Source organism: Diorhabda carinulata, chromosome X (assembly GCF_026250575.1).
Source record: "Diorhabda carinulata isolate Delta chromosome X, icDioCari1.1, whole genome shotgun sequence".
NCBI lineage: Eukaryota > Metazoa > Arthropoda > Insecta > Coleoptera > Chrysomelidae > Diorhabda > Diorhabda carinulata.
In genome coordinates, this window is record NC_079472.1 from 408,560 (window position 1) to 435,510 (window position 26,951).

Below are 26,951 nucleotides of genomic sequence, written 5' to 3' on the forward strand. Positions count from 1 at the left end.
ATAAGTAGTGTACATTTTCATTTTAGCTCAAAAATACTAATTAGAAATATCTAAATTAGAACCGATAAGATAAAACATTAAAAATAATTAAATTAAATTAATAAATGATTATAACAATGATCATCGAAACGTATACTAAAATAAAATAAAATTTATGATGACCCTGTAGAAAAACGTGAACGAAATTTTCCAAAATGACGCGTAAAAAATATTTATTTTGCGAAAAAATCTACACTAATGGCGCAAATCAAAACGTTCTACACCCGCACTCATTTTAAAGTACATTCACGCATTTTTTTTTTTTTTTCTTTTTTTATTAATGACGAATTCACCGTCCGCACGTGGGCAAATTAACCCTGAAGAAAGCGTTCAACTCGATCAAACTGGCCAAAATTAAAAACACGGCGTACATCAACAAACACACCCTTCCTACTCTTTTGTCCAATTGGAATTTATTCAAAGCGAACGCGACGTACAACATCAGTAGAGTCGATAGCAGAGAGATGGCGCTGTATTCTATACCAGCCGAATTTATACCAACCTAACAACAATAATAATAATTACATAGTTATAAAATGACGCCGTTGAACCTCCATTTTGATCTTTGCTTCAATTACGACGTTGTCAGATCAGATTTTTCACATAATTTTAGGTTAGAATCGTAATTATACGTCAACTGTCAAAGCTGTAACAGACGATTCGTTGCATTCGAGTATTTTCTAAAACGACGCGTTCGTTTTTATCACAAATTACGCAATTTTAGTTGTCTTGTGCGGTGAAAACGTTGAACGCATCGTGTAGTACCGGCTCAAGTATCAAAATATCATTATTTTTATGATATTCCAGAAATAACGTCTATAGATTAACGAAATTTCAAATTTGCCGCCGAAACTAAGATCAAAATGTACCAGTATTCATACCATACACTTACGTGGACTGCTACCTTAACCGATCTTTAACGACTATACACGATTCTTTATTACCTCGTCTACTTGTAATGACTCCTAATGAATTGATTCTTTTTACAAGCATTGAAATTATTTTACGAAAAAAAAAAAGAATTTTATTTTCAATTTTCATTAAAGAGATTATGAATTTCCAAAAAAATAATCAGAAATTGACGTTTCTATTCTATTTTAATAAATGAAATGTAAAATTATTACAAGTTCGATTATTAGAATCGATTTTATAATCGATACTCGTATTGATTGACAGTTGTGCAGTACGTGTAACTGTATGGTTCGAAACGTAAATTTATTTATGCGTTTTAATTACCCAATATCTTCCTGCTATAGTAGGCATGAAGGTAGCTTTGATGAACCATGGTAATCCCAGACATAATAGAATATCGAAAGTATTAGATCCGATGGAATTACTTATACCCATTGATCCATGACCTTGAACAATAATTTATCGATGGAAATTTAAATCTTCTTCATATTCTGTATAATTACAACACGTGTTTTTAGTCAATATTTAAATATACCGGGGTGTTTAAATATACCGGGCACAATCACTATTTACTAAATCAAAAAAAAATCATTACTCATAAATTAGAATAAACAATTGATGCATGTGAAAAAAATATATGAATTTACTAGATACAGAGTGACCCAACAAAATTCATTTTTTATATTTAATTATTAAGAAAAAAAAGTTATTGACGAAATTTGTAGACCCCGATATTTTTTCGAAAAAATATGGCGGTAAATACAGGGTGAGTCATAGCTGCTTGATAAGAACAAATTGTTTTGGTTGATTTTTTAACCCATCCAGTATATAAATGTTGATCGATAATTTTTATTGTAATAAAAAAATTTTCGTCGACTCACCAGACAAAAATTTATAACAATTTATTAATATACAGGGTGTTTTTCAATTACGTAACTATTCCAATACAAATATTTTGTACACCCTGTATATTTTATGGAAAAATCGCATATTAGAAGTACGAGGGTTATAAGATAAATATAAATGTGAAAAAATATACAGGGTAAGTCCTTTTTTTTGTTTTTTTTTATTTCGTTTATGACTCCGTTGTGCGTGAGTAATATACAGGGTACGTAAGTATGATTAAATGATGAAATAAGTTTTTTTTAAATGGATTATAGGTGTGATTGGATTAAATATTTCGATTACTCACCTTGTTTGGCTACTATTACACTGGAAACGGCTTCAGGTACACTGGTACCAGCTGCTAGGAACGTGATACCCATCACCGAATCCGGAATTTTCAAAGTGTCACCTATAATACATCGTTCTTTGAAAAAAATGATTTGTTGCTGTAGGTTATATAATTTTCATGCAATGGGGATGGTTTTTGAGGGGTGAAACTTCAAAGACATGGTAAAAACTGCCTGAGCACTTTTATAAGAAATAATATTCAACATAAATTCTTTGTTTGTGATATTTTAAACGAAAAATTAGTTTTAAGGGTTATTTTCTAAGGGTTAATTTGTTGGAAAATATATAATTTGCTATCTGAAATATGGAGAATCAATCAATGAGTACTATTTAATATTTATTTTATTATTTCAAACGATATTTAGCTATAAAAATGTTTTATTTCATTGTTTTAAAAAAAAGGGTAGTTTTTGCCCTTATTAGAAATTGCACATCTTGAATACAAAATTTTCAATAAAAAAGGTATGCAAACTTATTTCCAACTATTATGACTGTACTATAAGTATTTAAACGACAGTTATAGTCGGTTTAAATAAATTAGGACACGAAAAAATTACGAGGAAATGCCTTTTTCTACCAATTTTGACTGTACTATAAGAATTTAAACGACAGTTATAGTCGGTTTAAATAAATTAGGACACGAAAAAATTACGAGGAAATGCCTTTTTCTACCAATTTTGACTGTACTATAAGAATTTAAACGACAGTTATAGTCGGTTTAAATAAATTAGAACACGAAAAAATTACGAGGAAATGCCTTTTTCTACCAATTTTGACTGTACTATAAGAATTTAAACGACAGTTATAGTCGGTTTAAATAAATTAGGACACGAAAAAATTACGAGGAAATGCCTTTTTCTACCAATTTTGACTGTACTATAAGTATTTAAACGACAGTTATAGTCGGTTTAAATAAATTAGGACACGAAAAAATTACGAGGAAATGCCTTTTTCTACCAATTTTGACTGTACTATAAGAATTTAAACGACAGTTATAGTCGGTTTAAATAAATTAGGACACGAAAAAATTACGAGGAAATGCCTTTTTCTACCAATTTTGACTGTACTATAAGAATTTAAACGACAGTTATAGTCGGTTTAAATAAATTAGAACACGAAAAAATTACGAGGAAATGCCTTTTTCTACCAATTTTGACTGTACTATAAAAATTTAAACGACAGTTATAGTCGGTTTAAATAAATTAGGACACGAAAAAATTACGAGGAAATGCCTTTTTCTACCAATTTTGACTGTACTATAAGTATTTAAACGACAGTTATAGTCGGTTTAAATAAATTAGGACACGAAAAAATTACGAGGAAATGCCTTTTTCTACCAATTTTGACTGTACTATAAGAATTTAAACGACAGTTATAGTCGGTTTAAATAAATTAGGACACGAAAAAATTACGAGGAAATGCCTTTTTCTACCAATTTTGACTGTACTATAAGAATTTAAACGACAGTTATAGTCGGTTTAAATAAATTAGAACACGAAAAAATTACGAGGAAATGCCTTTTTCTACCAATTTTGACTGTACTATAAAAATTTAAACGACAGTTATAGTCGGTTTAAATAAATTAGGACACGAAAAAATTACGAGGAAATGCCTTTTTCTACCAATTTTGACTGTACTATAAGAATTTAAACGACAGTTATAGTCGGTTTAAATAAATTAGGACACGAAAAAATTACGAGGAAATGCCTTTTTCTACCAATTTTGACTGTACTATAAGAATTTAAACGACAGTTATAGTCGGTTTAAATAAATTAGAACACGAAAAAATTACGAGGAAATGCCTTTTTCTACCAATTTTGACTGTACTATAAGAATTTAAACGACAGTTATAGTCGGTTTAAATAAATTAGGACACGAAAAAATTACGAGGAAATGCCTTTTTCTACCAATTTTGACTGTACTATAAGAATTTAAACGACAGTTATAGTCGGTTTAAATAAATTAGGACACGAAAAAATTACGAGGAAATGCCTTTTTCTACCAATTTTGACTGTACTATAAGAATTTAAACGACAGTTATAGTCGGTTTAAATAAATTAGGACACGAAAAAATTACGAGGAAATGCCTTTTTCTACCAATTTTGACTGTACTATAAGAATTTAAACGACAGTTATAGTCGGTTTAAATAAATTAGGACACGAAAAAATTACGAGGAAATGCCTTTTTCTACCAATTTTGACTGTACTATAAGAATTTAAACGACAGTTATAGTCGGTTTAAATAAATTAGGACACGAAAAAATTACGAGGAAATGCCTTTTTCTACCAATTTTGACTGTACTATAAGAATTTAAACGACAGTTATAGTCGGTTTAAATAAATTAGGACACGAAAAAATTTCGAGGAAATGCCTTTTTCTACCAATTTTGACTGTACTATAAGAATTTAAACGACAGTTATAGTCGGTTTAAATAAATTAGGACACGAAAAAATTACGAGGAAATGCCTTTTTCTACCAATTTTGACTGTACTATAAGTATTTAAACGACAGTTATAGTCGGTTTAAATAAATTAGGACACGAAAAAATTACGAGGAAATGCCTTTTTCTACCAATTTTGACTGTACTATAAGAATTTAAACGACAGTTATAGTCGGTTTAAATAAATTAGGACACGAAAAAATTACGAGGAAATGCCTTTTTCTACCAATTTTGACTGTACTATAAGTATTTAAACGACAGTTATAGTCGGTTTAAATAAATTAGGACACGAAAAAATTACGAGGAAATGCCTTTTTCTACCAATTTTGACTGTACTATAAGAATTTAAACGACAGTTATAGTCGGTTTAAATAAATTAGGACACGAAAAAATTACGAGGAAATGCCTTTTTCTACCAATTTTGACTGTACTATAAGAATTTAAACGACAGTTATAGTCGGTTTAAATAAATTAGGACACGAAAAAATTACGAGGAAATGCCTTTTTCTACCAATTTTGACTGTACTATAAGAATTTAAACGACAGTTATAGTCGGTTTAAATAAATTAGGACACGAAAAAATTACGAGGAAATGCCTTTTTCTACCAATTTTGACTGTACTATAAGAATTTAAACGACAGTTATAGTCGGTTTAAATAAATTAGGACACGAAAAAATTACGAGGAAATGCCTTTTTCTACCAATTTTGACTGTACTATAAGAATTTAAACGACAGTTATAGTCGGTTTAAATAAATTAGGACACGAAAAAATTACGAGGAAATGCCTTTTTCTACCAATTTTGACTGTACTATAAGAATTTAAACGACAGTTATAGTCGGTTTAAATAAATTAGGACACGAAAAAATTACGAGGAAATGCCTTTTTCTACCAATTTTGACTGTACTATAAGAATTTAAACGACAGTTATAGTCGGTTTAAATAAATTAGAACACGAAAAAATTACGAGGAAATGCCTTTTTCTACCAATTTTGACTGTACTATAAGAATTTAAACGACAGTTATAGTCGGTTTAAATAAATTAGGACACGAAAAAATTACGAGGAAATGCCTTTTTCTACCAATTTTGACTGTACTATAAGAATTTAAACGACAGTTATAGTCGGTTTAAATAAATTAGGACACGAAAAAATTACGAGGAAATGCCTTTTTCTACCAATTTTGACTGTACTATAAGAATTTAAACGACAGTTATAGTCGGTTTAAATAAATTAGGACACGAAAAAATTACGAGGAAATGCCTTTTTCTACCAATTTTGACTGTACTATAAGAATTTAAACGACAGTTATAGTCGGTTTAAATAAATTAGGACACGAAAAAATTACGAGGAAATGCCTTTTTCTACCAATTTTGACTGTACTATAAGAATTTAAACGACAGTTATAGTCGGTTTAAATAAATTAGGACACGAAAAAATTACGAGGAAATGCCTTTTTCTACCAATTTTGACTGTACTATAAGAATTTAAACGACAGTTATAGTCGGTTTAAATAAATTAGGACACGAAAAAATTACGAAGAAATGCCTTTTTTTACCAATTTTGACTGTACTATAAGAATTTAAACGACAGTTATAGTCGGTTTAAATAAATTAGGACACGAAAAAATTACGAGGAAATGCCTTTTTCTACCAATTTTGACTGTACTATAAGTATTTAAACGACAGTTATAGTCGGTTTAAATAAATTAGGACACGAAAAAATTACGAGGAAATGCCTTTTTCTACCAATTTTGACTGTACTATAAGAATTTAAACGACAGTTATAGTCGGTTTAAATAAATTAGGACACGAAAAAATTACGAGGAAATGCCTTTTTCTACCAATTTTGACTGTACTATAAGTATTTAAACGACAGTTATAGTCGGTTTAAATAAATTAGGACACGAAAAAATTACGAGGAAATGCCTTTTTCTACCAATTTTGACTGTACTATAAGAATTTAAACGACAGTTATAGTCGGTTTAAATAAATTAGGACACGAAAAAATTACGAGGAAATGCCTTTTTCTACCAATTTTGACTGTACTATAAGAATTTAAACGACAGTTATAGTCGGTTTAAATAAATTAGGACACGAAAAAATTACGAGGAAATGCCTTTTTCTACCAATTTTGACTGTACTATAAGAATTTAAACGACAGTTATAGTCGGTTTAAATAAATTAGGACACGAAAAAATTACGAGGAAATGCCTTTTTCTACCAATTTTGACTGTACTATAAGAATTTAAACGACAGTTATAGTCGGTTTAAATAAATTAGGACACGAAAAAATTACGAGGAAATGCCTTTTTCTACCAATTTTGACTGTACTATAAGAATTTAAACGACAGTTATAGTCGGTTTAAATAAATTAGGACACGAAAAAATTACGAGGAAATGCCTTTTTCTACCAATTTTGACTGTACTATAAGAATTTAAACGACAGTTATAGTCGGTTTAAATAAATTAGGACACGAAAAAATTACGAGGAAATGCCTTTTTCTACCAATTTTGACTGTACTATAAGAATTTAAACGACAGTTATAGTCGGTTTAAATAAATTAGGACACGAAAAAATTACGAGGAAATGCCTTTTTCTACCAATTTTGACTGTACTATAAGAATTTAAACGACAGTTATAGTCGGTTTAAATAAATTGGGACACGAAAAAATTACGAGGAAATGCCTTTTTTTACCAATTTTGACTGTACTATAAGTATTTAAACGACAGTTATAGTCGGTTTAAATAAATTAGGACACGAAAAAATTACGAGGAAATGCCTTTTTTACCAATTTTGACTGTACTATAAGTATTTAAACGACAGTTATAGTCGGTTTAAATAAATTAGGACACGAAAAAATTACGAAGAAATGCCTTTTTCTACCAATTTTGACTGTACTATAACTATTTAAACGACAGTTATAGTCGGTTTAAATAAATTAGGACACGAAAAAATTACGAGGAAATGCCTTTTTCTACCAATTTTGACTGTACTATAAGAATTTAAACGACAGTTATAGTCGGTTTAAATAAATTAGGACACGAAAAAATTACGAAGAAATGCCTTTTTTTACCAATTTTGACTGTACTATAAGTATTTAAACGACAGTTATAGTCGGTTTAAATAAATTAGGACACGAAAAAATTACGAAGAAATGCCTTTTTTTACCAATTTTGACTGTACTATAAGTATTTAAACGACAGTTATAGTCGGTTTAAATAAATTAGGACACGAAAAAATTACGAGGAAATGCCTTTTTTACCAATTTTGACTGTACTATAAGAATTTAAACGACAGTTATAGTCGGTTTAAATAAATTAGGACACGAAAAAATTACGAAGAAATGCCTTTTTTTACCAATTTTGACTGTACTATAAGTATTTAAACGACAGTTATAGTCGGTTTAAATAAATTAGGACACGAAAAAATTACGAAGAAATGCCTTTTTTTACCAATTTTGACTGTACTATAAGTATTTAAACGACAGTTATAGTCGGTTTAAATAAATTAGGACACGAAAAAATTACGAAGAAATGCCTTTTTTTACCAATTTTGACTGTACTATAAGTATTTAAACGACAGTTATAGTCGGTTTAAATAAATTAGGACACGAAAAAATTACGAGGAAATGCCTTTTTTACCAATTTTGACTGTACTATAAGAATTTAAACGACAGTTATAGTCGGTTTAAATAAATTAGGACACGAAAAAATTACGAAGAAATGCCTTTTTCTACCAATTTTGACTGTACTATAAGAATTTAAACGACAGTTATAGTCGGTTTAAATAAATTAGGACACGACAAAAAATGTCTTACCTATTATCGTAATCATCCAAGCTACTGCGTACGATAACGATCCTATCCAGATGATGCACATCATGAAAGTTATCGGAAACCATCTTTTGAATCTCTTCGTCTCGCAATCGGGAATCGTAAACAAAAATATGAGATAAATAGGCCAAGTAATAATCCACGTTATCTAAAAATAAAGAAAAAGAAAAACCGTCACATCAATATCCACGTTTTTCATTAGGAAAATGACATACTTGTGCTAACTTTCCATTTTCCCCGGGCCATTTCCATAACGAATGATTCCTATCCTGATTACTGAGAACGTTTTCTTCTTTTTTATAACCGTCCGGTTTTCTATCTTCTATTCCCATCGGGAGTTTCAAGGAACCGTTCACGTGTGTAGAAGAATTGATAACGTAAACACCGTCCTCCGGATCGGAAAATTTGTTTTGGAAATCGATCGATTTCGTTCCGGTATCTTTAATTTTTTCGTTATGCTTTTTATCTTTATCCGTTTGTATTTCCACGTTCGGTAATTTCATATTGTAACGAATTTCGAGAGAATCTGAATTGACAAAAAAAAAACAAAAAAGATATTAAAACGGTAACCATTAGATTTCGGTGTTGTGAATCTCACCTGGATTGTCTTTTGAACTGCTACGTCGTGATTTCGGTATTGGAGGTAGATTTATTATGCCTAGTCGATGTAAACCAAAAAAATTATTCGGGCAAGTCCGGTACTGAACTTTATTTACCAATTTGTAAAGTGAGAAATATCCGCGGTATCGATTAATGTATTATGATGAACAAAAAAAAGAGTTACAAGTCGAAAAAATTCATATTAATATCTAATAAGAAGCATACAAATTTCAAAATTCATTCTAAGTGATGTTTGACTAAATTTTACATTAACGTTATTAAATATATGTGGTGATACAACGTCTCAATTCGGTTTTGCTACAGTTCCACGATTACCAACTATCAACTGTCAATCAGTCACGTCATAATCACGAAACGTTTTAACTGTCAAACATGGCGCTCATACTTCAACTTTTGTTTTGTCTGTGTGGTTTTTGAAGGTCTATAAACAGTCGAATGTCAAATAACTTTACAATCCCTACAAATGTCTAAAGTACCGCGACTCGTAACCCTTTTTTTATCATACCTCGCACATAGAACTTACCTCTAACGCAATTCTGGATGGATTTATCGAAATACATTATAAAAATATAAACGGTATATAATAAAACCAGACACAAAGCTTCGTACCATTCGACTCTTTCGTCGTGGATGATGCAAATCAAAATGGATACTGTCACGCCGTAGGCTAGACAATCCCTCGTCAAAGGCCACCAATCCAAAGGTACAATCTGAGCACCGCTCTGAAATACACGGTAATCAAATTTAGTTGTCTGGAAATTGAATAAATCAAGATTCTTCAGCTAAATTCAATACGTAATTTCCACGCATCCAAATTTGTAAACTACGTATCATATAATTAGAGTAAAGCGGAGTTTATACGAAGCCGGAAATTTTGACGAAACTTTAGCGAACTAGACAGTGTCGGACTGGCCCTTGTTGTTCAAACGACGCAATTCAATAACGGAATTTTTTTCGCGTGTGCACACGTTTAAAATTTAAAAGCGAGTTTATACGAAGCCGGAAATGTTGAAGAAACTTCCGCGAACTAGACAGCGTCGGACTGGCCCTTATTGTTTATACGACGCAATTCAATAACGGAATTTTCTTCGCGTGTACACACGTTTAAAATTTAAAGGCGAGTTCATACGAAGCCGGAAATGTTGAAGAAACTTTCGCGAACTAGACAGCGTCGGACTGGCCCTTATTGTTTATACGACGCAATTCAATAACGGAATTTTTATCGCGTGTGCACACGTTTAAAATTTAAAAGCGAGTTTATACGAAGCCGGAAATGTTGAAGAAACTTCCGCGAACTAGACAGCGTCGGACTGGCCCTTATTGTTTATACGACGCAATTCAATAACGGAATTTTCTTCGCGTGTACACACGTTTAAAATTTAAAGGCGAGTTCATACGAAGCCGGAAATGTTGAAGAAACTTTCGCGAACTAGACAGCGTCGGACTGGCCCTTATTGTTTATACGACGCAATTCAATAACGGAATTTTTATCGCGTGTGCACACGTTTAAAATTTAAAAGCGAGTTTATACGAAGCCGGAAATGTTGAAGAAACTTCCGCGAACTAGACAGCGTCGGACTGGCCCTTATTGTTTATACGACGCAATTCAATAACGGAATTTTCTTCGCGTGTACACACGTTTAAAATTTAAAGGCGAGTTCATACGAAGCCGGAAATGTTGAAGAAACTTTCGCGAACTAGACAGCGTCGGACTGGCCCTTATTGTTTATACGACGCAATTCAATAACGGAATTTTTATCGCGTGTGCACACGTTTAAAATTTAAAGGCTAGTTCATACGAAGCCGGAAATGTTGACGAAACTTCCGCGAACTAGACAGCGTCGGACTGGGCCTTGTTGTTCAAACGAGGCAATTCAATAACGGAATTTTTATCGCGTGTGCACACGTTTAAAATTTAAAGGCTAGTTTATACGAAGCCGGAAATGTTGACGAAACTTCCGCGAACTAGACAGCGTCGGACTGGCCCTTATTGTTTAAACGAGGCAATTCAATAACGGAATTTTTATCGCGTGTGCACACGTTTAAAATTTAAAGGCGAGTTCATACGAAGCCGGAAATGTTGACGAAACTTTCGCGAACTAGACAGCGTCGGACTGGCCCTTATTGTTTATACGACGCAATTCAATAACGGAATTTTCTTCGCGTGTACACACGTTTAAAATTTAAAGGCGAGTTCATACGAAGCCGGAAATGTTGAAGAAACTTTCGCGAACTAGACAGCGTCGGACTGGCCCTTATTGTTTATACGACGCAATTCAATAACGGAATTTTTATCGCGTGTGCACACGTTTAAAATTTAAAAGCGAGTTTATACGAAGCCGGAAATGTTGAAGAAACTTCCGCGAACTAGACAGCGTCGGACTGGCCCTTATTGTTTATACGACGCAATTCAATAACGGAATTTTCTTCGCGTGTACACACGTTTAAAATTTAAAGGCGAGTTCATACGAAGCCGGAAATGTTGAAGAAACTTTCGCGAACTAGACAGCGTCGGACTGGCCCTTATTGTTTATACGACGCAATTCAATAACGGAATTTTTATCGCGTGTGCACACGTTTAAAATTTAAAGGCTAGTTCATACGAAGCCGGAAATGTTGACGAAACTTCCGCGAACTAGACAGCGTCGGACTGGGCCTTGTTGTTCAAACGAGGCAATTCAATAACGGAATTTTTATCGCGTGTGCACACGTTTAAAATTTAAAGGCTAGTTTATACGAAGCCGGAAATGTTGACGAAACTTCCGCGAACTAGACAGCGTCGGACTGGCCCTTATTGTTTAAACGAGGCAATTCAATAACGGAATTTTTATCGCGTGTGCACACGTTTAAAATTTAAAGGCGAGTTCATACGAAGCCGGAAATGTTGACGAAACTTTCGCGAACTAGACAGCGTCGGACTGGCCCTTATTGTTTATACGACGCAATTCAATAACGGAATTTTTATCGCGTGTGCACACGTTTAAAATTTAAAGGCTAGTTTATACGAAGCCGGAAATGTTGAAGAAACTTTCGCGAACTAGACAGCGTCGGACTGGCCCTTATTGTTTATACGACGCAATTCAATAACGGAATTTTCTTCGCGTGTACACACGTTTAAAATTTAAAGGCGAGTTCATACGAAGCCGGAAATGTTGAAGAAACTTCCGCGAACTAGACAGCGTCGGACTGGGCCTTGTTGTTCAAACGAGGCAATTCAATAACGGAATTTTTATCGCGTGTGCACACGTTTAAAATTTAAAGGCGAGTTTATACGAAGCCGGAAATGTTGACGAAACTTTCGCGAATTAGACAGCGTCGGACTGGCCCTTGTTGTTCAAACGACGCAATTCAATAACGGAATTTTTATCGCGTGTGCACACGTTTAAAATTTAAAGGCTAGTTTATACGAAGCCGGAAATGTTGAAGAAACTTTCGCGAACTAGACAGCGTCGGACTGGCCCTTATTGTTTATACGACGCAATTCAATAACGGATTTTTCTTCGCGTGTGCACAGATCCTTCTAAGTCCCGGTCTACACGCGTTCGCAACGCTTCTAGTGTACTTAATGTCGCCGAATTGTGATTGAAAGCACGCATTTTCCGAAAAACTTTCCCTAAACATCTCAATTTCGTCATGGATACTCAATAATATCAAAAAAATTGATATTTAACAGAGAAACAAATCGATATTTTTCATTATATTCGATAAACAAGCTTATTCTCCCTAAAGAGACTTGAGGGTTGTCCAGGGGAAACATTGCGGGACATCGAGGATAAAATATGGAACCTTTCAAATTCCCGCAGGATTTTCAGTTGTTTGTGTACGGTAAATAATTTTTCGTAGTTGGATATTTGATGAAAATGAAATATTTACCATTCCGGCCCCGATTCCACAACACGCTGCAACAGCTAAAATGTTAAAAACGGCGGAACCAACAATGGTTCCGACGCCGATATCACCTTCGGTAATAAAAGTTCCGATGACGTTAACGAATAATTCCGGCGCCGACGTAGCCGCCGCCATAAACGTCGCTCCCGCAACATCCGCCGTCATATTTAAAGCTGCAAATGAAAAATTCTAGTCGAAACATTCTGTCGTTTATCGATTATTAAACTTACCGTGACATATTTTTTCGACGGCCGGTACGAAATATTTGTCGCAAACAACCGCCAAAGCCACAAAGAGGTACAGAGATACCAATATGTGAACTAGAACGGCACCTTCTTGGCGCTGTTTTTCTGTAAACAGATCCCTCGGGAAATCGTCTATGGCCGGAGGGGTGCAATTAAGTCCTTAAATACAAATTTTCGCTATAAATCCACCGAAATCAGATCGACAAGTTCTTTGGAACCGTACCGAACCCATAATCTCCGAAAAACGCCATAACTCTAACATTAACCACCTTTGACTTAAAATCTAGATCAGATTCAAGCTAATCCATCAAAATATTAAATGTTTAAAATCAATTCGCAAATTTTTTAAACTCGAACGTCCAAATTCGGACTATGCACTCGCCTTGGGCCTAGAAGTACCTCGCCTAACCTATAGATGGCGGTAAGCGCTTCAAAAATACCACTGGAGAAATCGCATCGGCCATATTGTTATTATAAAAAAGAGTCACGAACTTATTGAACCTCACTGGTAAAACTGCATGAAACTACAAGGATATTACGTTGAAAAATAAATATATTTTGTTGTTTTTTATTTGTTACGCCCGGTTACTTTTAGTTTCATCCTCGTACGTTTCGTTTTGGTCTTTCAAATACGAGTTATAGAACGTAAAATATAAATCGAGAGTGTGGATGATAGTACACATTGGGCGATTCAATATGTTATCCACCCTGTATATATATATATTACGTTTTTTTAAATAATTTCTAATAGATTTCGTACAATTTTAGTACAACATACGTTTTTTTTTGTATATAGGCGGGCGATTTATGGTGAAAAACCGAATCAAATTGTTTACTATGTTTTCTTGATAATTCTACGGAAAACGTAAATGATAAATTATATAATTCTTCTTATTATTTCTCGTCCTACGTCAATTATTTAAAGGTACCAAATTAAATGAAGCATGTCACGAAAGTTTCTACTAATTTATTAGATGCGTGTTGAAACTTCGTTACATTTTTCATGAATGTGAGAAAAAAACAGTTTATTTCATTCAATAATACTCATAGAATTAAAAAAAAAATAGTTATAGGTGGAAAAATTTACGAAAATAAACTTTTTTTTTGTATTTCGTCGTTTTTTTTTTTTATAAATTCCTCATCCTAATCTCGACTAATGAGTAATAGTAATGATACACCCTGTATTATTATTGCTATACACGAAAAAAAGCGACTCAATCCTCCCTGATATCAAATTATTTAATAACATATCTATAAAGTATTTCAAATTAAAATTAATACATATATTACCTTAATACGACCCTGTCAAATAAACCAATAGATATTTTTTTTCCTATAAGGTTGATAGGTATAATTATATCTATTGGTATCCCTTAACTACATTTTGTCGTTTGTCAGATGAATAACTATCCTTCTAAACGTACAGTTCGTGCTAAACAAAATTAGAAACGTATAAATAAATTCCGTTCTATTGAAAACATAATAAAGAGTCGCACCCACAGTTTATATTATACACCTAGATATTTATTTCATTTATTAACACAAATAAAGTATCATCAAACATTACTATTACTACAGTTTATATATTTATTTGTATTATAACCTAAATCTAGTTACGCTAAACTGTCTAATTGCATTCGCGGCTAACTTCACGACGTTGCCAATTACTTCATAATAAATATAGATCGTAATAATTAAAGATATTAACGTTTTTCTAAAAAAGTATTTCTCGTATTTTAAACGATTGTTTTTATATAAATAAAACTAGTAAAAAAGACGTCGTGTATTATTTAATAATGATGAAGGGATCCTAATTAAATACAAGTTCAAATATTCTATTCAGAGGTCAAAACGAGTCCCATCTTATACGGTTGATCGAGATATATGTAACGTACAACAAAAGTGTCCTTATAGTTATGTAGAAACAAATTTTATTCAATTATCATAATTTCCGACTTAATACCAATCGACAAACACACCGTCCACCGAGCGGTTCTATTTTTTATAATACCGGTTGTCCCCAAAATATCGATTTCATTATTTATCGGATATTGTGTATATAATTATATATACAGTGCGTCTAAATAAAAAAGAATATACACAAGTTGATTTTTTTTTTTGGTGATTCACTCTAAAAAGTATAACGGGGTGCTTCAAATTAGTACAGGGTGGAGAATTTCAATAGGAAAAAACTAAATTTTTAATATTTATGTTTTAGGCTATACGAGGATGATCAAAAATGTTATTTAATTATATATCGGCTGGTATTGGTACAAATATATTTACTAGAAATTATTTTTTTAAAATACTACTATTATGGGTACTGTTTTTTTCTTAAAGGGACGTGGTAAACTTGAGAATTCGATAATTTCGAATAATTCGATGATAATAATCGGTTTTAACAAGATGGCGCCACTTATATTACGAATTTTTAAATAGTTTCAATTTGTGTTCTAAAAAAACTCGTTTTAACCCCCAGGGGTGGTTTTTTTTTAAACAATTACGTTAAGGAAAAGATTTATAGTATCACATTGAGGAATTTGAGACTAAAATTTAACAATTCCGTTTTTATTTTGATGAGTTATAGTTAGGTTAGGTTGTTGTAATGTAGTAAATCTTTTAGTACATCCTGTATAGCATAAACGATATTTTAATTATAGGAAAATACGAAAAATACATTTTATTTTAGTGTAAACGATGATACGTATTTTTCTTTATCTCTTTCTATCTACACAAAACTAAAAACATCATTGGTCGAGAAGATTTCTTATTGTTATTAAACTGTATAGAATAATCATTCACTTAAAACGAAAGAACGACCTACGTCTCGACTCTAAACACGGGAAACTCTAAAACTAAATTATTTTCTTTCGGTAATCAATAACGACGATCGATTAAAATAAATGTGAGTGTTGAATGTTTACCTGATGCCAAACTTTCGAAATCCATAGTTGAAAAGTTCGCCTCTTTCACAGATGTAGAGATGTGTCCCCCGCCCCGGCACTTTATAAACTCCTATGACGATCATCGGCTTCTCACTGGACTCAAATTATATCCACTCTACGTTGTGCCTCTGTAACAACTTTATTGTTATCTCCGTAAACATCCGAACGATCATCATTGTTCTGTTCCATTTAAACTACTTATTACTAATTATAGTTTTTTTTAACGTCAAACTAATTTTGATTAAGACATTTTCCACGTAAAAATAAATATGTATTATAATTTCGTTTGTTTATTTTAATAAATAAGCTTCTTCATTAACGTAAACTATATTTCAAAATGGAGTAACATCTTTTTTGTTTATTTCCTTTTCCTGTTTTGAAACAACAATAATAATAACTCTATTTAAACCAAAAGTTATAACTAGTAACTCAATGTCAATATGTCTGTTATTTATTATAATTTATCGTAGAAAATATTTGAATTAATCTTTCAATTATCATAAACCCGAATTTCTATTACATTTGGCTGCACAGGTTTTAAGACTAGTCTGTTACGGAACGTAGAGAAGATCCGGGACCACGTAACCTCACTTTTCAGTATACTTATTACCATGAGTGAATAAGATGTACCGGTGTTTTTTAAGCAACGCATCATTATTTGTTTTTTGATAAAAGACAATTTAAAATCGAGATATTAATACGAAAAAAAAAACATCCGGATAATGTGATGGAGTCTATATAGAAAAATTGTAAAAAATTTCAGTTCCCTAACATAATTTTTTATGGTTAAATTCCGGTTTATATTTGAACTACCCTCGTATAATTGTAAATATTGATGTATCAATTACGCGTTACGCTACTGATTAAGTATTTTCTGTTTAATAATTTCATAAAAGTGACGCAATATTCAATCCATTGTTGTAAATATGTTTGCCTATACTGAACGTATAATCTGCTTATGTATACCAGACATAGAGATATCTGTAATATCTCTATGATACCAGATGGAAATTAATAATAATAAGTTAGATTACACTTCACACATTAGGATATTACGTGTTGCATAACGTCAAGTGTATTTTAATAACTGAAATTAATAATAAGTTAGATAACACTTTATACATCAGGATGTAAAACGTGTTGCCTAACAGTAAGTAATTAGCCGATTAGTATTAATGAGTTTGACAACACTTTATACTTGAACGTATTAAACGTGTTGTCTAGAATTAGGCGCAATAATAATTTTTGTGATTTAGATAAATTTTAAGCAGATTTTCGCATAAAATATTAAATGAAAAATACGGGGGGAAATAAAACAACGTTATATTAAAGCGTTTTTATTAGATTCTACAAATTATACAGCGCTATCACAGAATCCCGATTTAATAAGAAATTTATTTCTATTTTAATCTCCACTTAACGAAAATGTAATTATTCTATACTTTAGGTAACAATCTTTTATTACAAACTTTCCAAGATAACTCACATAATCAAAATTATCAATAATCCAAAGAAAAAGAAAAAAGAAAATTGATCGAAAAAGTTTATATTTAATCGATGATAACTTGAGTATAAAGCGATTTGCAGTACCCCAATTCAGTACACACTTTATCACCTGCTCCGTGGACAATCATGTCGATTATCATAGCGCCGTAAGTATCCACAATTTCAACGCACTACAAAATACAAAAAAAAATCGTTAAATTCAAACAAATTTTGATGAAAACTTCACTTACTTCGTTACTATATTTAGAAGGTAATCCTCTACAAGTTTTTTCCAATACGTGTTCGATGTCGTGATCTACTTTAGGATTCGACAAAATTTTTTCCATAACTTTTACCATCATTTCACAAATCGGACATTCTAATATTTTAACTACAAACAATAGATAAATGGATTTTATCCTATCGACCGCGCCACTTCAAAAACTATATCCGATAAAAACTCACCTTTTACAGACGGAAGTTTATTCCCGTTACACAATCCCATGTAAGTACATATATCGGAAGGTTCTAAAGCTGCTATTAATAATTGTATTACAGTATCTGCGTATTGATCAACGAAAGCGACGCATTCTTCACGAACTGAACCCGGCATTACGTCGCATATACTTTTCACTATATTTTCAATATCTTCCTACAAATATAATATAAATTATATGAACCGAAAAAAATAATAACAAAAAGAAAATATTACGTCTGTATGTTTATCTTTAAGTTGATCATCGATTTCTTTCATTACAAATTCGCATATCAAACATTTCGGATTCGATTCTATTTTGTTTTGTATAAAGTGACCGTTGATCGTGTTATCCGGTATAACGTTTGTTTCTACAAAATAAAAAATTAATAACGGAAAATGTATTGGGAAATAATAATAAGCTTACCGATATTTCCACCGGTTTGTTTGACGACGAATTTCGGTAAATCGCTAGCAGGTGTCGAATCTGTACAGAGATGTAGAGCTACACAAACTTCCTGCGGTGTAAAATCACTCAGCAACATCTCGACTACACGTTCCGTATAAGTTTGTACGAAATCATCGCATTCGCTTCCTAAACTTTTAGGTAACATCTTACATACTTTTTCCAGTTGTTTAACGATTTCCTCCTAACAAAAAAAATTTTAAAAACAATAAAAAAAAAACCACCTCATCATATTCAGATATGATTTACCTCAGTTTTGTTATTCGATAATACGGATTCTAATTGGGTAACTATAACGAGACACATAGGGCATTTTGAATCCCCTTTGGCTTCCATGAATATCTCGACGTCGTTTTTGGAACCAGGACATACTTTAATCATGGGACAAACTGTCGAAGGGTCGATTTCTTGTACTAATATCGCTACCAGAGCTGGTTCGTAATCTTTTACAAACTCTATACAAGTTTCGTTTACTGTTGATGGTAATTCGTTACAAGCTTTTTCTATTACTTCTTTTATTTTTTCCTTAAAAAAAATCGAATACATAAATATTTGTTTTCCCTTTTCTGTTATTTATTTAAAATTTCTGAGCTGTTGCACTATTTATATTAACAACAATTACGTTTTAGACCTTCCAGATGCATATTGATATTTTTTTAATCCCCAGTGGTTTATGGAATTTGAACGTTCACTCCAAAGTTACTTATTCACTTATTTCGTATTTATGAACCTACTGCACTATTTTATTAACTATAATAAAGTTTTAGACTCTCCAAATCCAACAAGCCAACTATTGACATTTCAATTTTAATATTTCGTTTACCCCGCTACTGATTCTTAAACGAATAATATATCAATACCAATGAGTATTGACATTTATCCAAATTAACCTATTTTTCTTCTTTTTTAATTGATATCTGCCATAGATCTGAATAGAAACATGAATAACACAATGGTTCAAATGAACTACTACTTATTGTAAATAAAATTTCTCGAGATAAAACTGATATTTTGTTTTTATCTAGGTATTTTAGAATTCGCTATATCAAGGGAAAGATAGATATTGAGAAAAATGTTAAAATGATTTCCCAGTTTGTCACTATTTATTTCTTCTTTTTTATTAAATATTTCAAGTCACCGAACCTACCGCGCTATTTATATTAGGATCTTCCAGATAATAAAAAATGTGACTCGACAGGGCCGTAATAGCACATAACGATTATATTGTTAATTAAATTTTTTATATGAAAAATTCATTTTATTACGTTCACAAAGACAAAATGCGGTAATTCGTTCCATTTTTTAACGATTAATTATTTTTTTTCTTATTGAGTACCTTTTACAGCTCTAATAACAAAAAAAACTTGATACAACTCAAAATCAATGAAAAAATATATAGACTTACCTCAGTTTTTGGTTCCGTAATGGAATTTTGTACGTAATGCAAAAATAATTCGCAAAAAGCACAAACTTCTTTGTTATATAGAATTTGAGTGTGAGGTGGCATCAATAAATCAATAGGTAACGGTTGTTCGACGTTTACTTCGGATAGAGCTTCACCGTTGGTTTTACCGGATTCAACTTTGATATGTATCAAAGGTTTTTTGTCACCGGTGATTTCTTCAACCTTTTGGACACTGTCCGGCGTCAAAAGAGGCGCTAACAAGCTACTCAACTAAAATAAATGAGAAAATTACATGAAGATACACTCGTTTCGTTGGACATTAATATTGAATGGCGATATCGATACAAAAATATCTCCCGTTGGTGCAATGACAAGTATGTTGGTTGAATTAATGAAAATCATTATAAGGGATGGGGGATCACAGAAATCATGAAAAGTACTGCACTAGAATCCATCCTGTAGCCTATAGAATTGTTTATAAAAGATGTAGCCTCAAAGACAATCTATTTTATCTATCTATTAATCTATCAGATTAAAACATTGACTATATAATCGCTAAAGTTTCCACTCTGTTTTGATATAAAACAGAAAACGCCAAAAAAATAAATAAACTGATCCGGAAATAATATTTTATTGCGAAAATAATAAATAACATACCTCGTTATCAGTTATTTTACATATTCCGATATCTTGACATACTTCAGTGGAATTCAAGTGATTTACCAAAAACGAATAAACTTCAGGATAATACTGATCCACCAAATCGACGCATTCCGAAGAAAATTTCTTAGTTTGTTTACACAAACCTTCTAGAACTCGTTTGAATTCGTCTTCAGTTGTATTAGCCACTAATAAATCTCTGAGATGTTCAACGAGTTGTTCGCAAAGTTCGCACGGTAAATCATCTTTAACGCCACTGAAAAAAGATTTAAAAAAAAAAATGGAAATATTTATGTAATTTTAATAAATAAACATTTAATTACCTCACTGGAACGTACCCTATATGCGAATTGGGGGTTATTTCAACCCTGGCTCTATGTGAATGGAAATTTGAACTACATTCTCCCGACATTAAACAAACTTCATTTGAATTCAAATTTTCCTGAAGATGGTTGTAGATTTCGGTGAAATAAGTAATAACAATGTTACTGCAACTATCGGAAAAACTACCAAATTTATTACCGCAAAACTAAAAAAAAAAAAAAATAATTTTAATTATAGATGATTCAGTTAATATTAACCTCCAATTCACCCATTACCTGTAATAAATATTGCAGAAAATCATCCCTGGATACTTTATTGAACTTATCTTCCAAAATATCAACCACCTTATGACACCCCTGACATTTATCTAACTCAACAGTTGATTCTTCATTATTAAAATGTTCTTTTTCCAACGTTTTTTTAATTTTTTCGTTGTTACAAAGACCAGCTACCGAACAAACTACTTGAGGATTCATTTCTGAAGCCAAAGTATCTACTAGTTCAGGTATGTAGTTATCGGCTATTTTATCGCATTCTTTAACAATCGGTTTGATGTGAATTAGAGCGCAAGTCCCTTCGAACACTTCCTTTATCAATTCCTACGAAAATCAAAAAAATTTATCAACGAGTTTAGCGAATGATAATTATTCGACGTACTTGAGTTTCGTTACTTTCCAATTGATCTCTAGCTTGTTTCACCATGTCCAAACAAATTTGACATACGCTGCTTTGATCTGGTTCTACGGATCTATGGATCCAATCGGTTTGTATGCAATGTTTAACAGCATGGCAATCCGCTGCGGCTCTACAATATCAAATAATACAGTAGCACTCTAACACTGTAAAAGTTTCTTTTCTCTTCTCATATAAAGAAAATTAAAAAGTTCTTGATGAGTTATATACATTAAAATGTCTATTAGTCCCTTAAATAAGGATTAAAAAATGAAACATACAATTTTTATAAAATATTTCAATTATTAAAACGTTTTGTTTCAAAAATAGTCATGCAATCGATAAAATATAACTTAATTTACATTATTTGAAGCGCTTATCATTAGAATAACTACTTGAAACATTAATTTCAATTATTATCAGTTAATTTGTTTACTTGGTTACTTGTCATTTCAATATATTTATTTTAATGTTTAATTACTAAGCGAAAATCACTTAAATAGTGTTTAATAACGTTTGAATTGTTTCAGATAGTGAAAATAGGACTTACGTTAAATTTTTACACCAATATGCGGGTCCCCAAGTACATTCTTTACTTCCTAAAAGTTGTTTTTTATGTACTTGTCGAGGAGGAACAAATACCCCACAAACACAAGCTGAAACAATAGATACCAGCATTGAAAACAATCAAATAATTAATATCGTATTTCAGTAGGGCTTAAATCTATAATTCAAGCCGGTCCTGCTTGAATATAGTAAAATCCTAAAATTCGGCGAAGGCCTTTGATGATATAACCGGAATTCGTTTGATCTTTGTTTATATAGCTAGCGGTTTATTTACATTATTTCTTTAGAATAATTTCTAGGAAGGTCTATTGTTTCTTTATTTTTCTAGAACTCTTGGAATTCTTAATTTCTGTAGCATAGTTTAATACAGTTTATAATAAATAGTCGTAATTGAAGAATTTCAATAAATTATAAGTTAGTAAAGTGTAGTGTAGCCTATTTAAATAAATTGAGAACGTAAAAAACAATGTGTATATTAATTAACCCCACATATAGAAATCATACAAATAAGAAAAACATTACAGTTTTTTCTTATTACTGATTTTTTTAAAAATTATTAGAGATTTTGAATATCAATTCTCTTTCAAATACGTTTAAACCCCAAACAAAGCACACACAAAGTTATTTATAGAATATTTAAAATATTTTAAAGATGATGATAAGTTTATATGAATTAATGAATAATGCAGTGAATCATCAAGTGATAAACAATTTGTTTTACTTAATAAAATCAATTTAAACATATTTTATTCTCTTATATATTCGATAAGTTGCAATATATAATAAAAATATAAAGAAAAAATATGTAAAAGTTGAATTAATTGAATGGAGATTAAAAAAAAATTGTTTCAAGTAAACAAGATGATTTTTTTGTTATTAAAAATGATTTTGTTACTTAGTCATTGTTCTACTATCAATATTGAATTTATTTATTTAAATTAATACTATTATTTGATATAAACGGAATGGTATTTATAAAGACAAATTTTGTTTATTATAAATGTTTTGTAAATATTACAAATTTAGAAATTTATCTTTGCAGAAGCTAAAGGTCAAACGTCGCAAGAAATAATATACACACGATTCTAGATATTTTCAAAAATCTAGAACTATACTAACCGGTTTTAAATAATATAAATTATTAATAGTAAATACAAACGCTTCATACGTTTATTATGGTGATAATAGAGAGTGAGTCAGCGGGATTAAGAAAAGTATCGACAATGCATATTCATTTTTAGATCACGCACTAAATATTATTTTTTAATGCTCAGCTATAAAATATATAAATGATATAAAAATTTTATTAGTACTAAAGCCGTTAGGCGTTCTAACCTTGTAAAATGAAGTAAAAGTGAAAAAATGATACTCACCTAAACCAGTTAGTAATATTAAAAAGGCGTAAACCTTCATTTTGAACACAGATTTGCGTCGAAAACACTTTTAAACAATTTGCGTTGTTAATATATCTAAATATAGTTAGTAACAAAACAAATATATCGACATAAATACTTCTATTCGCTTTGTTGTCAAAAACGCAACTACAAACTGTAGACTGTATATTATCAATTGTCTCTTATATCAACTTGCACTTTGACCACAGACTTAACAGGAAGTATGATTCAATTATCATTAGAAGATTTGAAATTTTCACATAAAGTATAAACATTATTTTTCCAAAATATTTAAATTCAACACCAATTCACAAAACAACGTGGATAAATTTAAATTTAACTAAAAACCAGAGCGTATTAGTGTATAAGTTATTACCATAGAGATAATTTTTCATTTTAATTCTATGGAAATCAAGTAACGAATTATGTACGAAGAAAAATTTAACCTCTATATTTTTTATTTTTCATTAAAAATATTGATTTTTTTTAAAACATGTTTAAATCCAATTTAAAGATATGCGGTTGTAGAACTATTAGATATTTTAGAACGTTTTCAACACAACCTGATACTTATTGTCAAGTATTATCGGACATGATAGGTAAATATAGTTATAATAGACAGTGCCCCTCGTAGTTAGCATTTTTTAGGTATACCGAGTACAGAAGCAAAATTTTATATACAGAAGTATCGCCTTAAAAATAAAGATGCCGAATTATTAGCACAAACAATAACGTTTTGTAAGGGATTAGGTTATTCTAATAAGGAAATTTTAGCTGCTCCTACTTTATTTACTTGCCACCCCCTCGAAATTGAACAACATTATTATTCATTAGTGGAAGGAGGTTTCCAGAATGTTAATCCGCGAGTTTTATCCAAGTAAGAAGTACTTTTTATTATTTTCTCGGTGTATAAGATTTTTGTATTGAAGGACGAGAACGTATATGAAAAAAATTGTGAGCTATTTAAAAAATCATAAACTAATTTTGAAATCAACAAACGTTGAAGAAAAATTCGTATCTTGTATAGAAGATAAAGAAATAGCCGGTAAAATACAATTAAATTCAAGCGATGGCGAAATTTGGAGTCAAATTCATTTAGATATACAGAAACATTTTTTAAGTAAGTAGAATAGGAAATTTGAAAAAAAAAATTACGGTAAAATAAAATTTTGTTCAAAGAAATGCGTTTAGGGGGTACCGAAGAAGAAATAGATAATCTTCTACAAGTTCATCATATAATAAAAAATAAAAGTTTCAAAGTTGTACAGGAAAATATAAAAATAGCGGAAGATTTGGGGTTCGAACCAAGGAAATTGATCAAATACGGGTATTTACTCGGAAATTATCCAAATTATCCTAAAACTACTCTCCGTGATTTAGATAATATAGCAGGTATCGATATGAGAGTAGCCATGAGGAGATACCCAAAATTAATCATGACTTCTCCGAAGAATATTATTAAAATATACGGTATTTTAAAGGAATTTGATATACCAGATGATATTATAAAGAAAACTCCGAATGTTTTCCATATGTCACCAGAAACTGTGAGAGTTCGATTACAAACGATCGAACAATCTCCTGATCTTAAAGTACTTCTTACACAACCAAAAATACTCGCTCTAATCGTCCATCATAATAGAGCGAAAACGAGGTTGTCGTTTTTACAACAACTCCAATTGAGGTGTACGTCTTTCACGATTCTACGTAAGTTACAAAACTAAGTTTAAAATAGAATAAAAATGAGCGTTTTTTTAAGGAACTGATCAAGATACAGTATTCGAGGAATACGTAAAAGAAGGAAAAGACGCTAATAAACGCGGGGACTTGTATAATTACCTACAAAATTTGTTTTCTATACCGATCAAAGATATAAAATCGAAAATAAGTCGTCACCCTTTTCACCTTCAAGTACCTTTAAAAGATATGCAGGAGACTTACGATTATTTGATTAACAATCAATTCAAGCCGATAAATATATACAATGTGATATTTATTTTGTTGTACCCCAAGTAAGTTTGGAGTATTGACGAATTTTGAAATTTTTAAAATTACTTTTTTTTTTGGTAGATATAAAGTTCAAGATGCGCACGCTACTATAAAATACGATAGTAATTTTAAATATAAAAGTTTAACGCAAGTGAATAAATTGAATATAATGTTGTATTTAATTGAAAAAGAACATCATTTCACAGGTAACGGAATATGGAGAAATTACAAAATACCCGAAAATGTATCAACAATAAATTAATATAAACTAGTTTTTTTTATTGTTCACTTTTATTTATCCCTTTATTATCATTACAGTTTGTTGTTAAACTCACTTTTCCACAAAATGTTTTGTTTCCCGATTAATTTAGAAACGTGACAACGTCGCAATCGTAACAACTAATGGTATGTCAATCACCCTTCGCCCCGTTTACCCTAAAACTTTGGAATTTTTAAAGTAAACAAATTTTTATCACACGCTTTCGTCTCTACTGCTTATCTTTCGTTGAGATTCTTGGGTATTGGTGGATATATGTATATCCACAATCATTAAATATAATTATTATCTAATGAGAATCAATTAGACTGAAGAGGAGAACGGTTTCCTATTCGGAAATAGCAAAAAACAAATTTGCTGTGGTTGAAAATAAATTTCCTTAGTGGGGTAGTACGTTCTCAATGCATAAAATATAACCAGTTTATATCGATGTTTAATAATATGAAAAGTTCTACTTCTAGTTGATGAATCAGCTTTTAAATTGAATAAAATATTTCTTAAAATTTGCCATTTTTATTAGTAAGAAATAAATTTCTTTACAAAATTGCAGGTTTTCATCTACTCTATAACACAAACTTCCCTTCTCAGAAATAACTGATAAGAGCGTTTTTCTGTTTTATAGCCCTCGCGTTTTCAAGGAGAATTTGATGATACTTTTATCTATATACATAATTTTATTTCAACATATATTTGAGACCCGAATATAATTAAAATTTTTCACTCACGATGTAGTATTTATACGAATACTTTTCGTTTAAATTGGATTGCCTGTAAAGTTCAATTATTAAGAATTTAGAAATTTGATTTAATTTTAGATATATTTGTGTTAAAATTCAACTTTTTTTATAAACAAACTTTTAGTCTTAGTCTTCAGATGCATACAAAAATGACAACCACAAAAGTAAACTGTCAATTGTCAGTTGCAGCTCATCGATCTTCAATCGTAACGCCTCGGTGTATACACGAAATAAAAGAATGCTATTAAATGAATTTAAGAATAAATTCGCCATTTCGCCATGTGTAGAAATTTGAACGAAATTATAAAATTCATTTAAAAATCAATTTTTAAGAATTTGTGT

The 26,951-nt window shown here is 31.0% G+C and overlaps 3 protein-coding genes across 5 annotated transcripts; 1 reads left to right on the forward strand and 2 right to left on the reverse strand.

The window, feature by feature from the left end:
- Positions 1 to 195: 195 nt before the first annotated feature.
- Positions 196 to 16,413, reverse strand: LOC130902611 (sodium/potassium/calcium exchanger 3-like). Of its 2 annotated transcripts, none has more exons than XM_057814846.1 (10): positions 16,138 to 16,413; positions 13,199 to 13,372; positions 12,954 to 13,141; positions 9,604 to 9,802; positions 9,058 to 9,117; positions 8,675 to 8,985; positions 8,445 to 8,607; positions 2,144 to 2,245; positions 1,276 to 1,397; positions 196 to 541 (listed from the first exon to the last, which is right to left on the reverse strand). In XM_057814846.1, the coding sequence occupies exons 1-10, from the start codon at positions 16,160 to 16,162 to the stop codon at positions 329 to 331; spliced, it is 1,557 nt and encodes a 518-aa protein (XP_057670829.1). In that variant the 5' UTR covers positions 16,163 to 16,413; the 3' UTR covers positions 196 to 328. The 2 variants fall into 2 exon arrangements, with proteins under 2 accessions (XP_057670829.1, XP_057670830.1); XM_057814847.1 differs by lacking the exon at positions 16,138 to 16,413 and adding an exon at positions 14,504 to 14,791.
- A 1,066-nt stretch (positions 16,414 to 17,479) lies between these two features.
- Positions 17,480 to 23,826, reverse strand: LOC130902598 (prosaposin-like). 2 transcript variants are annotated; one of them, XM_057814833.1, is made up of 13 exons: positions 23,586 to 23,826; positions 22,196 to 22,301; positions 21,631 to 21,778; positions 21,249 to 21,572; positions 20,988 to 21,178; positions 20,647 to 20,905; positions 19,990 to 20,259; positions 18,834 to 19,109; positions 18,546 to 18,768; positions 18,356 to 18,489; positions 18,109 to 18,295; positions 17,895 to 18,034; positions 17,480 to 17,834 (listed from the first exon to the last, which is right to left on the reverse strand). In XM_057814833.1, exons 1-13 carry the CDS (start codon positions 23,623 to 23,625, stop codon positions 17,709 to 17,711), a joined length of 2,424 nt encoding a protein of 807 aa, XP_057670816.1. In that variant the 5' UTR covers positions 23,626 to 23,826; the 3' UTR covers positions 17,480 to 17,708. The 2 variants fall into 2 exon arrangements, with proteins under 2 accessions (XP_057670816.1, XP_057670815.1); XM_057814832.1 differs by having other exon boundaries at positions 20,973 to 21,178; positions 23,586 to 23,804.
- Positions 23,827 to 23,930: 104 nt separating this feature from the next.
- On the forward strand, positions 23,931 to 25,878 carry LOC130902615 (transcription termination factor 5, mitochondrial). Its single transcript, XM_057814850.1, has 6 exons — positions 23,931 to 24,205; positions 24,255 to 24,483; positions 24,536 to 24,726; positions 24,786 to 25,313; positions 25,366 to 25,618; positions 25,677 to 25,878. Exons 1-6 carry the CDS (start codon positions 24,100 to 24,102, stop codon positions 25,855 to 25,857), a joined length of 1,488 nt encoding a protein of 495 aa, XP_057670833.1. The 5' UTR covers positions 23,931 to 24,099; the 3' UTR covers positions 25,858 to 25,878.
- Positions 25,879 to 26,951: the final 1,073 nt, after the last annotated feature.

What these genes read in the sequence shown, in the direction of transcription:
- LOC130902611 (XM_057814846.1), bottom strand. Translation starts at nt 16,162, where the DNA reads ATGGATTTCGAAAGTTTGGCATCAG. An exon ending in CGTCGAAAAAATATGTCACG is followed by an intron (nt 13,142 to 13,198) that starts GTAAGTTTAATA and finishes TTTCATTTGCAG; the next exon opens with CTTTAAATATGACGGCGGAT. An exon ending in CAGTTCAAAAGACAATCCAG is followed by an intron (nt 8,986 to 9,057) that starts GTGAGATTCACA and finishes TTGTCAATTCAG; the next exon opens with ATTCTCTCGAAATTCGTTAC.
- LOC130902598 (XM_057814832.1), bottom strand. Translation starts at nt 23,625, where the DNA reads ATGAAGGTTTACGCCTTTTTAATATTACTAACTGGTTTAG. An exon ending in AATATTACTAACTGGTTTAG is followed by an intron (nt 22,302 to 23,585) that starts GTGAGTATCATT and finishes CTATTGTTTCAG; the next exon opens with CTTGTGTTTGTGGGGTATTT. An exon ending in TTACGGAACCAAAAACTGAG is followed by an intron (nt 19,110 to 19,989) that starts GTAAGTCTATAT and finishes ATTTTTTTTAAG; the next exon opens with GAAAAAATAAAAGAAGTAAT.
- LOC130902615 (XM_057814850.1), top strand. Translation starts at nt 24,100, where the DNA reads ATGTTTAAATCCAATTTAAAGATATGCGGTTGTAGAACTATTAGATAT. An exon ending in TATACAGAAACATTTTTTAA is followed by an intron (nt 24,727 to 24,785) that starts GTAAGTAGAATA and finishes TTTTGTTCAAAG; the next exon opens with AAATGCGTTTAGGGGGTACC. An exon ending in TACGTCTTTCACGATTCTAC is followed by an intron (nt 25,314 to 25,365) that starts GTAAGTTACAAA and finishes CGTTTTTTTAAG; the next exon opens with GAACTGATCAAGATACAGTA.